Genomic DNA, 13,253 nt, shown 5'->3' with positions numbered 1-13,253 from the left:
GTATCTCTTTTCTGGGTGCTAACTAGTGCTGGGTAAAAACAGTGATTCAATCAAAAATAGGCTATGGGTTTAATTCTGGTTAGATATGCGTAAGACTGCACTATTAATTTCCAATTTCCTCCGACCCCCAAAATGACAGAGGGTGCCTTTTAAACTTTTGGATATGCTTTCCCCTCTCCAAGAGGTTCTTAAATAAATAAATAAATCCAAATATGAAACATTTTTCTAGCAATTCAAGTTTAACAATTAGGTTGTATAGAATGGCACACTCAACTTTAGGTTGTTGTTTTTTACAAGCCTGCTTCAATCAAAGCTTCCCTTTCTTTGAAGGGATATTTAATACTGCACTATTGAATAAAAACAGCTACTGAAAGAATACTTGTAAAAGTATGAATTTTAAGTAGATATTTAAGTGCATTATAACGCAGCCCGCAATGAGTTGTAAAAGAGACAGCCATTTTTATGGCAACAGCCATTTTGAATTTCCCAACATTAAAAAACCAAAACATAACACTTCAGAAAAGGGCTTTCTGGGAAAAACCAACAGTGGCCACTCAAATTCTCTTCCTCCCATGACAATTTCACCACACTTGCTTTACCCCCAAATCGTAGCTGAAACAAACAGCTAATTTTGAGGTGCATGACATGGCTAAGAAATGGTCTTAGTCCATTTAGTGCAGCCGTAGTGCCAACCTAGAAAAGAGATAGGTGTAAGCTTTTTACTCCCTGTTATCACTTTCTATGAGACAGGGAAAAAAAACACATTTTCTTTTAATCTTTTTGCACTCAGAGCAAAGGATGAAAGGTTCGCCTTTGGTTGCTCTTGGGGGTTCCAAATCATGTTGTCTCATTACTGGAGGCATCATATCACTCTTCTAGGAAAATGCAAAAGCTATGGGATGTATTCAGTGGTATCTGTCTGCCAGTGGAACAACCACTGCTGGCAGAATGGAATCTCCCTTTCCTCTGCACCTCTCTGTACATCCCCCAAATTATTCTGGCGTGGGTGGGTGGGCAGAGAGGAAGGAGTAAGTTTGCTCATGCAGTGTTGGAGGTCACCCTGTGCTTATAGTTCTTCGGAGTGAATCTACCTACACATTTTAGTTAGATTCTCTCTATGTAGCCGTAACTAAAAAGTAATAGATTTTCACTCGCCTGTCAACTAGGCTGTCAATAAGTATAAGAAAGAGAAATGAAGTAATCAAGGAGAGACACCTACTTGACTGCATTGTTCTAGCAGAGATTTCCGGCGTTGAAGCACCGAGGCCTTGTGGAGAGCGTGCAGACAGTCGGAAGTAATACAAACTATTTGGTTTTAGGCCTTGTAAGTGGTAAGATGTAGCTGGCTCAATAGAAATTCGCTGCTAAATGGCAAGTCAGAAAGAAGAAGGGGAGAATGACTTAATACTCAGTTGTCTGGCCTTTTGCGTAGAAATAATTTCAACACCCAAACCTAAAATGTCTATTCATACATAAGGAAAGGAGAGGAACCTCTCGTGCAAGCACTGAGTCATTACTGACTCTTGGAGGGACGCCAGCTTGCCTTCCCAGGCCGTTATTACCTTTCCCCCAGCTAACTGGGTACTCATTTTACTGACCTTGGGAGGATGGAAGGCTGAGCCGACCCGAGCCGGCTGCCTGAAACCAGCTTCCGCTGGGATCGAACTCAGGCCGTGGGGAGAGTTTCAGCTGCAGAAACTGCTGCTTTACTGCTCTGCGCCACATGAGGCCAATTCAAATCTTATAACAGGTAGGTGAAGATCACTGGAAACACTGTGTGTGGCTACAACTCCATTTCAATAGTCGTATTATGTGAAAGCCACTTAAATGTGGTTCAGTTTTACTGCACCTGAGATCCAAAACAGACATTACTTTAAATCTGTGTCTTACAACCACATCTCCCCACCTCCATTTTTTTTTACTCTAGAATTGGTGCAGGGCCCCCAATCTGGATCAGGACTCTAATGTGGGGCAAGGTGTACTTTTAAGATCTGTATCGGGGCCTGCATCTACTCAAGACAAAAAAATAGACAAACATGTAGCTGCTAGACACAGATTTAAAGTATTGTCTCTTTTGGCCCAGAATCTCATTGTGCTGGAACCACACAATCTTGACAGCCATTGGCTCTCCATGTGAAGGGGTTGGTCTACATGCTTAATAGTTCTTACATCTTGTCAACACTGAATGTCTTACAGCCTTGCTTGAAACTCTCGGAACAGTAAGGTCTTCAGCAACCATCACCTACCTCCAACTGATTTAAATAAAAATCACTTTCAACTAAGGCCTTTGCTAGGCCTACTGGATATCTTAGGATAAAGGAGGGGTGATCTCGTGTTGTCAATAGCATGAGATCCCGCCCTCGTCTACATGTAACACAAGGCAACTCAAGTAGAGAGCCGTCATGTCTGCCATTTTTTTTAAAGGAACAAAGCGCACGAACGCTCATGCACCAAGTTAAGGGTTTGTTGTTGTTGTTTTTTAAAAAATGGGTTTCCCCGCTCCCCTCACCCTGCCGGGCGCAGCTCCCGGCTCCTCACGAGTAATTGCGCGGAGCTGGGAAAAGCAGCAAAAATGGGCCACACACTCGCAGCCCGAGACTGCGAGAAAAAGCGGGCCCAAAGGGGTAGGCTTTATCCTGGGGCCAGAGAGGGTTGATCCCTCCTGAGCCCGGGATCCCCTGTGCATTATCTGGGCGCACGGGGGCGATCCCGGGTATCAGCCCAGGATAACACCTGGTCTAGCAAAGGCCTAGGTGTAGTTAAGTTTTTATCCTAAGAAATAAAGAAACAACTTCGCCAATACCATTGATCTTTTTCAAAGCTTCTTTTCTTATGGTATGCTGTATAATTCACACAATGGAAAATAATTAGAAACAAATTTACACGAACAAAAAAAAACACACAGAATAAGATACCAGAATGTAACCAACGGTGTATGTGTGTATTAGGAAGAGCTATTTGATACTTCATAGTCACTACAATAACACTGAAAAATGCATCTGTACAGCAATATCTACACTCGTTACAAATAAAAAGATATCCATTAATGGTAAGGTGAACCTGGATGTTTGGAAGATACTATAGTTAGACAAAGGAATGTTTACACTGTATCACCGTTACAATTAAATATTGTCAAGGATCTGTGATCAGGGCATAGTGAGAGTGCAGGCAAGGCAATTAAGCCTCTCAAAAAATTCAAATATAAAACTTTAATAGCAGACTAACTACCTATCTACCAGCTTTTATTTTCCTATACAAAGCCCACAGTACAACATGGTGGTGTTGCAAAAGAAGACTGGTATATTTGAGAGCTTGGCATTCTTTGACTGTATCCTGATGGACTTTGCATGACTTTGTTTCTGTTTCTTTGGGAATGTAGCATCACCCTACAGGTTTATACAAATTCATGTTTATTTAAAATGAAGAAATAATGATGACAAACTAGACTTAATGGTGAAAGCCAGGAAGAATGAAAATAAATAATCTTAATCATAAAGTACTACAAGTATCTAAAAGAAATGGAATATGGAAAGTTCATTTCCATCAAAATCTCACACTTAGCATCCACTTTACTGACATTTAGTATACCATTTAATATCAATAATATAACTTATCTAGCACCTATAAGAGAAATTTGAAGTACATTTGGAGGAGCCACTTGAGCAAAATTATGAAAAATTAGTCATAGTCATGGTGGTATATGTACCAGCCTAAGCTACATCCTAAATGTTAATTTAATAAAGTTAAGTTTCATTGCCTCGGCAACAAGACTAAGGAGACACTACTCCAGTATCATAATTGTGACAGATTACAGACGTTGGAATAGTTGCAAAATGTTTCTAAAAGGTAAGCATTTATTTTATTTACCTCTTCTCCATGCTCTCCATCTTTGTAAACAAGATCATAATTGGAGATCGTGTCAGACCGTGGAGGGGTCCACGAAAGTAATATGCTTGTTTCAGATTCAGGTTCAGCTTTGAAGTTCAATGGCTGTGCTGGTACTGAAGCAGGAGTACATAATATCAAGAAATACTATTTAGTATGTTCACTAAAGAAACGCTTTGATCAAGGATAGTTCCTCACACTGTATACTCCATATAGATCATACCTTTCATGTGTACAATCCTGCTCAAGTCTACGCAACTGAAAGAACTAAGTATATTCATCTTATCTCATCTCTAGTAAAAAACACAGCCCCTGCCCACAAAATAATGTTCCAACCATGCATTGTGTTCACTTTCTGTACAATTGTTTGCTTGGTAAGGAAATTAACAGCTAGTACTGTTCTTTATTATAGCTATTACTGTGGCTTGAGAACATCTGTTTATACCTTACAAGTATTGTTTACTAGATAAAAAATGCTTACACGTTACTTATATCTTGATCCACATAGCTCAGCAGAGTCACACAAGTTATCACATTATTGTGTAGATGACAAGGAAGAAGCATGTTTGTTTCCCAACCATCCCTCAGACTCTCATATTTTACCTATAGTGAAGGCAGGTTCGTGCTAGCTGCTGTGACACTGATGGAGCAAGTATTACCACAGGATGTTACATAAAGAAGTAGAGAAGAACCTGTCCCTTTGCCACCCATGTGGCAATTTAATACGGTGGGGCAGAGGTTTCACACTGATGTTTCACACATCATCTAATCCTTTGAGCTCTTTTTCTCATAACCAACTCATATTACCAACCCATTACTAACACCTCCTAGCTCTTGAAAGATCGTGCTCTACTAATATCTGACAGAAATCTTGCAGGTAGGTATTTGGTAACGACAATAACTTTTTACTTAAAAAAACAACTATTCTGAAATGTGTACTCAATGTACTGGACCAAAGCATTCGTTGCAAATGATTGCTGTGGTTATAACCCAAACATGCTACATACACATCCAGGCCTTAGCTGTATGCTGCAGCGAGAAAACTGGAGTTTTCGTTAAGGTTTTTGCGGCAGGAGGTCTGAGAGCCAAAGAAGTGAGTCACTTTTTAAACTGAAGAGCAATTTGCCATCTCCACATTAAGAGCAATGCATGCAGTTCACGAGGCGCCCTTAGGCATGCAGTTCATATGGCACTGCTGGAGATCCAAGCTATACATTACATTAATGTATTCGATTTGGTTTTAGTTTTAAATAGCGGTTGAGGAAAGGTCGGAATCAGGATTGCGACTATGGCATGTGGGAAAGGGGAATTTAACCCCTTCTCTTGTACTAATTTCCCAATGAAATTGCCCTCTGCAAGCTGCTATTTGACCTAAGAAGGAAACAGTTTTTGGCAAACAAGGGCAACTTCTGGGGCTAAAAGCATCAATGCAGGGGGAAAGAATCAAAGCCATCTCCCCATACACCAATCCTGATCCTGTGTGGGTGAAACTGTCTTTTAATTCACAAAACAAACCTCTGTAGAATGTGTTCCTAAAACAAACCTGTACATATTTATGGAAGAAAATAATGCTGCAAAATATTATCTGTTGATCTACATACATACCCCCCCACACACACACACCAACCCATTTGTGTTGTGGTCATGCTGAACTATTGATCCAAACACCCTTCAGTATGACCAGGAATGGAGACGCTACTTTTACAATTGCTACTAGACAAAGGAGAAGCAGGACTGGGCTGGCCAATCACCTTTGATACCAACACTTTACACTTATTGTATGTGTAAGGGGGGACTACGAAGGAATTTATTTATTTATTTATTTATTTATTTATTTATTTATTTATGTATTTATTACATTTATATCCTGCCTTTTCCCAACCTTAAAGAACCAAAGTTGGAATAAATAAACCTCTTCCTTGCCATGTATCCTCACAACAACAACAATGTGAGGTAGGTTAAGCTGACAGTCACCCAGTGAGATTCATGGCCAAGTGGGGAATAAAACCGGGATTAACTGACTACCAGTCCAACACTCTTAACCACTACACCACAGTGGCTCTTGGGAGTTTTGTAAGGAAAATATTAGGAGGAAACATCTTTTTTTGAGAAGGGGAATGAGTTCAAGCTGTGCACCCGTCACCCCATCAAATTTAGCAAATCTTGAAAAAAATATTTTAAGATGATCTCGCTGTTACAGGCCTTTAATGATAAACATCTATTTTTATTGTATTTCCCTATAAGTAATGCTGATTAAGCTAGTCATTTACTTATTAAATAAAGAGATCTACTCAAAGAAGAAGCAGGAGAGAGAGGAGGAGGCAAAGAAATCAAAATCAAAATTAAGATGGTCTTCCCAGTCATTACTCTAAAATGTGATGATTGATCAAGTAATGCAACTAAGAACACTTCTCCAAGTCGAGGAATAAGAAAGATCACAGCAATAAGTATATTTCTCTAGCTTAATGACAGCTATAAAAAAAATCAATGTGTGTATTGAAAATCACTCCAGTGGCTGCGAATCAGTTTCCAGGCAAAGCACAAAGTGTTGGTATTACCTTTAAAGTCCTACGTGGTTTGGGTCTAGGTTACCTGCGGGATCGACTTCCCCCATACAATCCGCCCAGCACACTCAGGTCCTCTGGGGAGAATTTACTCCAGCCAACAAAAACAAGGCTGATAACTATTACCCAGAGGACATTTTCTTCTGCCGTCCCCAGACTGGAATGGCCTGCCGGAAGAGATTCGTCATCTTAATATTCTCTCCGAGTTTAAAACAGCCATAAAGACTAATCTCTTCTGGAAGGCCTATCCAGTTGAATTTTAAATCTAAGAATTTTAAGATGTTGTGATTGTTATTTTAATATTGTTTTGGTTTTACACTCTCTTTTAATCAGTTTTATGTATTTGATTTATATTGTATTGTTGTATTTAATGTCGCTACCCGCCTCGATCCAGAGGGAGAGGTGGGTAAGAAATAAGTAAGTTATTATTATTTAGAAAGAAAAGTGTTATCAGTTTTCATTCATTCATATTTATTAAAATATTTGTATATCAATACTCAGTTTATAGGAACCAGTGTAGATTGGCTGAATTATAGAACCTGGACTGGGGAGACTTGAGCCACAGCTAGACCGAAGGTTTATCCTGGGATCATCCAGGGTTCGCCCCTGCCTGAGCACTGGATCCCCTGTGTCACCTAGATGAACAGGTTTGACCCCTGGATGATCCAGAGATAAATCTTAGGTCTAGCTATGGCCTTGGTTTCCCTGCACAGTATTGAAGATTATTGGATGGTCTTGGCTAAGATATTGACAGGGTCGCACAACACGGTTGTAAGCAATGTTTGTTTTAGAGTGACTGGTCATTTGTCCAAACTCAGAAGCATGTCTGTTAACCACACACAAGCCACTCTGATTGGATTCTTACATGGTGGGTAGTAAACCATGTTTGTTTCAGAGTGGCCTGTCGTGTTATCCAAACCTCTGGAAGGGTGATTTTATTGTGAGTTGCCGGGACTGGCTACAGAACTGTATTGAATTGACACTTCTCACTGTCCTCCACCTTTTCAACTCTTCTCTGAGTATCCGGCTAGTACTGAAATGTGAGTTATTAACACGCCCTCCCATTTTTTGCAGCTCTGTTTTGGAGCAGTTACTGCACTTCAGCAGATATGTGCAAAACTCCCTGACAGCTTTTTTAAATCCCTGAGAAAGTGGGTGCAGGGGATGTAATGAATGGGGGGAGGATTTGTGTGTGTGTGTGTGTGTGTGTGTTAGTATTCCTGGTGCAGTCCCCCCTCCCATTTTTCTCCATCCCATTCAGACACCCTCCATGTTTTTGTTTTGTTTTTGAAACTGACAGGAATATTTGTGCAAATGTAAATTATGGGAAGTAAACGGAGGGGAAATTTGCTCAAATGTAAGGGCTGAGAAATACATGGAGGGGAAATTTGTGCATGTGCAAATAATTGCTCTGAGACGGAGCCACAAAAAGGTCAGAGTGCACCAAACATCCTCCTTTCTGGACTTGCTGGAGACTTGAGGAAGTGTTGAATGAGAGCAGGGCACTGAGAAGTGTCAGTTCAACAGTTTAAAGCCAGAAGATTACATTGCCTATGGGAAGATATTGTGCCTTCCCCCCACCTTCTGATGCAATTATTCTGTTCACTGTTTTCCTCCGTTTTCGGTGCTTCTCAATTGCACTACTGGGTCCCTTATTTCTCTTACAATTATTTCTCCCCTGCTCCATTGCAACGATGTGCAAATTAGCCTATATGCAGCCTCTTGTTGTCAACTTCCCTGTATGTTACCTACTCCACTTTGATGCTTTTTTGATGCTGAAACATACAAGGAAATTAACCAGGCATACCAGACAGGTGAAAGGGCACTCCTGCACACTTGCAAAAGAACAGGATTTTTTTTTTTAAAAAAAAATACAAATACATTTGCATACTCTCGAAGCACCCCCCAACAAAAATTTCTTAGAATATTTTATTTATTTATTTATTTATTGCATTTCTATACCGCCCAATAGCCAAAAGGAGGTAAATGAAAAGAATGGGAGGCTGGGGCGAGTAGACAAGACGGGTTCTGCCGCAAAGGGATATGTGTCAGACTGAGGACTGAGGGGGAGAACAAGCCATGGCAAGCCTTATCGTCTGTTGGGCAAACTGTCAGTTGTTCAAGTGAACAACCAACCCACTGTTACTTATTTTCAAGGTGGCTTAGTATGACATGTGAACCCGTCAGCCTTCAGTGAATCACGGGATTATTATAAGGATAAGGCTGACCCCAGCATGTCACGCTGAACTCCTTGGGGTTTGTATATATGTGTTGGGGAGGAGGTTTAAGAATGACTGGCCTTGAGCCTGTCTTCTGTTTTTCCTTTTTTGGTCCGTTGTTGTTGTTATTCTAATCATTACTTATTTTATATTTCTTTTTAATTTGTTAGATGATTCCCTGAGCACTATAATGTAAAGGAAGGGTACACATGATTTTAAAGAAAATAAAAGGTATTGTAAAAGAACCTTTTTGACAATATAGCTCTCTGGCATACCAAAGTATAAAGTCATAAGTAAGATGCATTGCATTCTAGTAGTTTTCCTTGTATTTTATATGGCAGTACTTGGAATACTTATTAACTCACAACTTTAGGGATATTTATTTGGTATACTTCTTCCATTTTTTGTTGGATACCTGTCCAGTGTATGGCCTCACATTGGCTCAGACAAAGGGACAAAAAATGGAGCTAGAAAAGCAAATTTCAGCACAATATAAATTGAACCGCAGTATAAGACAGGGAGAAAAGAAGCATAGGGAAATGAACAGAAGAGTTTTGAAGCATACTCATATTTGAAAATATGTGCAGAAGTGAAGCAAGAATGACAATATAGGCAACCACTTTAGAGAAGATTAGCAAACTGAATGAAATGGAATTCACCTCGAAATGGAATTTTCAAGAACATTTCTTGTAATATGAAACCAAGAAGACAAACATCTAACAAATGAAGCTTCAGAAAGACTGTTCATCACATAAGAAATGTGAAAGTCAAACACATATAAACAAATATTTTAGAATTCTGCATTAGATTGGAACTCAGTGGTAGAGCACCTGCTTTGCATGTAGAAGGTTCCAGATTCAATCCCTGGCATCTCCAAGTAGGGATAGGAAAGAATCCTGCATGAACCCTGGACAGCTACTGTCAGTCAGTGTCGACACTACCAGGCTGGATGGATTGATGGCCTACCTCAGTATAACACAGCTTCCTAACTAGTCAGAAAATAGGAGACTCCCAATCCAGAGCTTATTTACACCCTGACCTTATTGCTTAGAACATTCCCCAACACCCAGCAGTACTGATCACAGTAACTCACTATGAGATCCATCTTACCTCCTGTCTGAGTGATGACTTGAATGTCGCTAGAAAGAGGTCCATCCCCAACTGAGGTAAAAGCAAGAACTTTCACAGAGTAAGTTTTCTGTGGTATTAGATTCCCAATGGTGGTGATGTGGATGTCAGCCACATTATGCTTCAACCAACTGTTAACATGTTGGGAAGGGTCCATGGTGTAATAAACTCTGTAACCTTGTATTTGGCCATTTGGTTCCTCAGGTTCTTCCCACTGCACCAAAATGGTGGTTGAGCTCAACATACGAGCCTGTACATTGCGTGGTGCACTAGATGGCGCTTGCTCTGAGGTCCGTGTTGACACAGGTTCACTGGGTGGACCTCGGCCAATATTATTGACAGCAACTACTCTGAATTCATACTCAGAATATGGGCTTAAGCCAGCAACACTGTATCGTGTTGTAGCCACTCCATCAATTTCCTTATAAAGTTCCTCAGAGCTTTTAGGTTTATGCTGGATTATGTAGTAAGACACCGGCTCAGGGTTTCCAGAATCCCAGGTCAAAGTAATGCTCGTTGCTGTGCTTTCTGTCACAACAGGAGTTCCTGGAGGTTTAGGTAAGGCTGAAAAAATATAATAAAATAGATTCAGCTGATAGAAAATTAAAGTGAAATATAATTTCTAACCATTTCACAAGGGGGCAAATCCCATTTAAAATAGAGTACTATCACAAGAAGAAAACAACAACCTGTCACTGTCTGCCATTTTATTCAATCCTTGCAGGGGGAAAAGCAAAAATTATAAAAAGGTAGTTTGTTACAATGTTAAGCTTAACTAAGCAGTTGTATGAGTGAAAATTAATAAAAAGCTTGAAATCTATATTGAGTAGCAAAGTATAAAGTAGCAAATTGAGTAGAGATTTGGAAAAAAATAAATTCCTTGTAGGCATTGACGTCTCTGTAAAATTGTTATACCTAAAGTTGGCTGAAAAGAATAATATGGGGGAAAGTGTGCCTGTGCTATTATGGCAGATAGCCATAGTATTACTTTGAAAGTATTTGTTTTACCTATTAGTATATACAATTTGATCTGGAATGTTTCCTCCAGTTATTTTCTGAGGGTACATTTGAGCTCTGGGTGGAGCTCAAAATTCCCTTATGGGACTGATCACATTTTCTCAGGGTTAACCGCCAGACACTTCCCTTCACTCCATTCCAGTTGACTTACATTACACTAAACAATCAAGGAAGTAGTTTTAATAAAAGGTTAAGTCCCTTGGCACGTGTAATACATGAAGTGGGTTCAAGCAATGGATAAGGCACAGGGCCATGGCTGGACTAGCCCTGCTATGTGTTGAGTGCAAATGTCTGAAGAGAAGACATAGATGTGAGGGGCCCTTCATACTCATGTGTAGAGGCTGCTCTTCAGACATATGCAGCTCTGGTCTCCAATCATCACATTATCTTTCTTTAAAGATTTCAATATTTATGGTAGGAATGGTTTAAAATAATGGATTACTTTTTGTCAATGAAAATTACAGGTGAGGGTGACCTGAGCTGAATCGGGACTCCTTTTCCCCAAAGCTAAGGTTCTGATCTGATCAGGCCCCCATCATTTATGTTATCACAAGAAAGAAAGATGTAGATATAAACTAAGTTTTTAAAGTAACATGTAGCTTGGCCCTTAGAGTACAGAATTCTATGTCATCCTTCACTTAATCTTCTAATACCTATGGCTGCGAAAACAGACTTGAAAGTGTATGAACAGTACCTGTGGCATTTCAGAAGACAAAGGGGATTCTGTAGGATTACCTGTGGTCAAGGGACAGGGTTTCAGTGACTTGCAGAGCACCTTTCACCTCTCTATAACTTGACCAAGCAGAATTCATGCAGAGTAGTGAATATGGGTTGGACTCATATGTAGATTTAGTTCTATTTAGCTCCCACTGAAATCAACGGGACTTAAGTGCAACTAAGTCTGGATCCAACACATTTGCTTAATTTGGGAACCTAGCTTTTATTAGCAAAAATATTGATTACCATGGTGCAAAAGGTGTTTTTTAAAAAAAGAAAAAACATACACAATTCTCATTATATGCATCTTACCTTTGACAGTTATCTGTGCTATTGCTTCTATAACACCAAGAGTGGACATGGCCACACAGGTATAGTTGGCAGATTGCCTGACATCATTGAGTTCCAGGACATTTCTTCCAATGGGCATATCATCTTCTGGTGTCAGATCTTCGGCCCCCAGCATCCATTTCACATATGGCATTGGTGACCCCACAGCAACACAGGTGATGTTAACACTCCCTCCGGGCATAATTTCATGGTTGGTGGGTGGGATTGAGAACCTTGGTGGGACCCGACGAACTGAAATGAAGCACAAATAAAGCTAATAACCCATACAAAAATGTGGAATGTAGATCTTGCACACAGACTACATGCATTTATAGACATAGTTTAAAGCATGAATTGTTACTCTTATTTGCTATATATATACTAAACAAGTACATTATGTGTACATAAAGTTGTTGGGTTTTTTTGTTTTGCTTTTACATTTACTTATCAAATTGTTTAACCACATTCATACAAAAAAAAAATTCAGTCCTAGTAGGGCCCCACAAATAACTAACTACATACTACCAATACACAAACACCATGCAAAAGATACACACATACACACACATATATATGCATGTATATTCGGTATGCATATATATACATATATATGTACAGAAGAAAACTGGAGGGTTGACAGCATGCTTGAGTTGAGTATCAAAACCAACTTCAATGCTGCACACTTCCAGCTGATGTGAAGAAATGTGCTGCAACACATTGTCACATCACAGCCCTCGAACACATCACCTACAGTACACTGAAAATGCAATTCTGATTTGCTTTCAGACTCAAAAAGTGGATGCAGCCTCAAGACCTCACACTAACACTGAAACAAACATAGGAAATATATATATATATATATCATATATAGTCACAGGAGAAAAAACAAGGCAAAGCCAGTATGAGTACTGGATTTGGTCATGCAGGCAAGCAAATGACAGAGTCTATAGGGAACCATGCTTAGGAGAGAATCATAGGAGAAGAAATTTTTTATAAGGAAACCAAAAAGGAAGGAAGGAGGGGGGAAAGAAATGTACTGGGGTACAGAAGAGAATTTTTAAAATGTTAGGGCAAGATAGTTTGAAAGAAACAGGGATTTTAAGAGGGTAGGACTGGAAGTAGGAAGATATTCGATTAAGCCTAGGATTGTTATGAAGCAAGTGTATGGTGGCAGGGAAGGAGTAGAACATTAAAACATTCCGGGTTCCACAGTGTTCACATAGAAGGGAAAGCAAAATAAGCTGCTAGAATTAATATTAATAATATTAATAATATCAAAGCCAGCTCTATGTGTACAGAATGAGGGACAGTAATATCTAAAACACATAGCAGCAGGGCATTGCATTAACAGAGTAGTTAATATTTAAGCAAACACAACACTGAGAAAATTACC

The 13,253-nt window shown here is 39.6% G+C and overlaps 1 protein-coding gene across 3 annotated transcripts in view; it reads right to left on the bottom strand.

Annotated features, from left to right (window-relative positions):
- The window catches only part of PTPRD (protein tyrosine phosphatase receptor type D), a 1,062,283-nt gene that overhangs the window by 163,347 nt on the left and 885,683 nt on the right, over nt 1-13,253 (bottom strand). For all 3 annotated transcript variants that reach the window (XM_063129268.1, XM_063129265.1, XM_063129267.1), the window contains 4 exons: nt 11,843-12,112; nt 9,779-10,360; nt 3,868-4,001; nt 1,220-1,364 (listed from right to left, as the gene is read on the bottom strand). In XM_063129268.1, coding sequence (XP_062985338.1) covers nt 1,220-1,364; nt 3,868-4,001; nt 9,779-10,360; nt 11,843-12,112 — 1,131 coding nt within the window. The remainder of the gene's footprint in view (nt 1-1,219; nt 1,365-3,867; nt 4,002-9,778; nt 10,361-11,842; nt 12,113-13,253) is intronic.

Source organism: Elgaria multicarinata, chromosome 6 (genome assembly GCF_023053635.1).
Source record: "Elgaria multicarinata webbii isolate HBS135686 ecotype San Diego chromosome 6, rElgMul1.1.pri, whole genome shotgun sequence".
NCBI classification, from domain to species: Eukaryota; Metazoa; Chordata; class Lepidosauria; order Squamata; family Anguidae; genus Elgaria; species Elgaria multicarinata.
The sequence above is the reverse complement of the archived record's forward strand: the minus strand, read 5'-3'. Positions and strand labels throughout refer to the sequence as shown.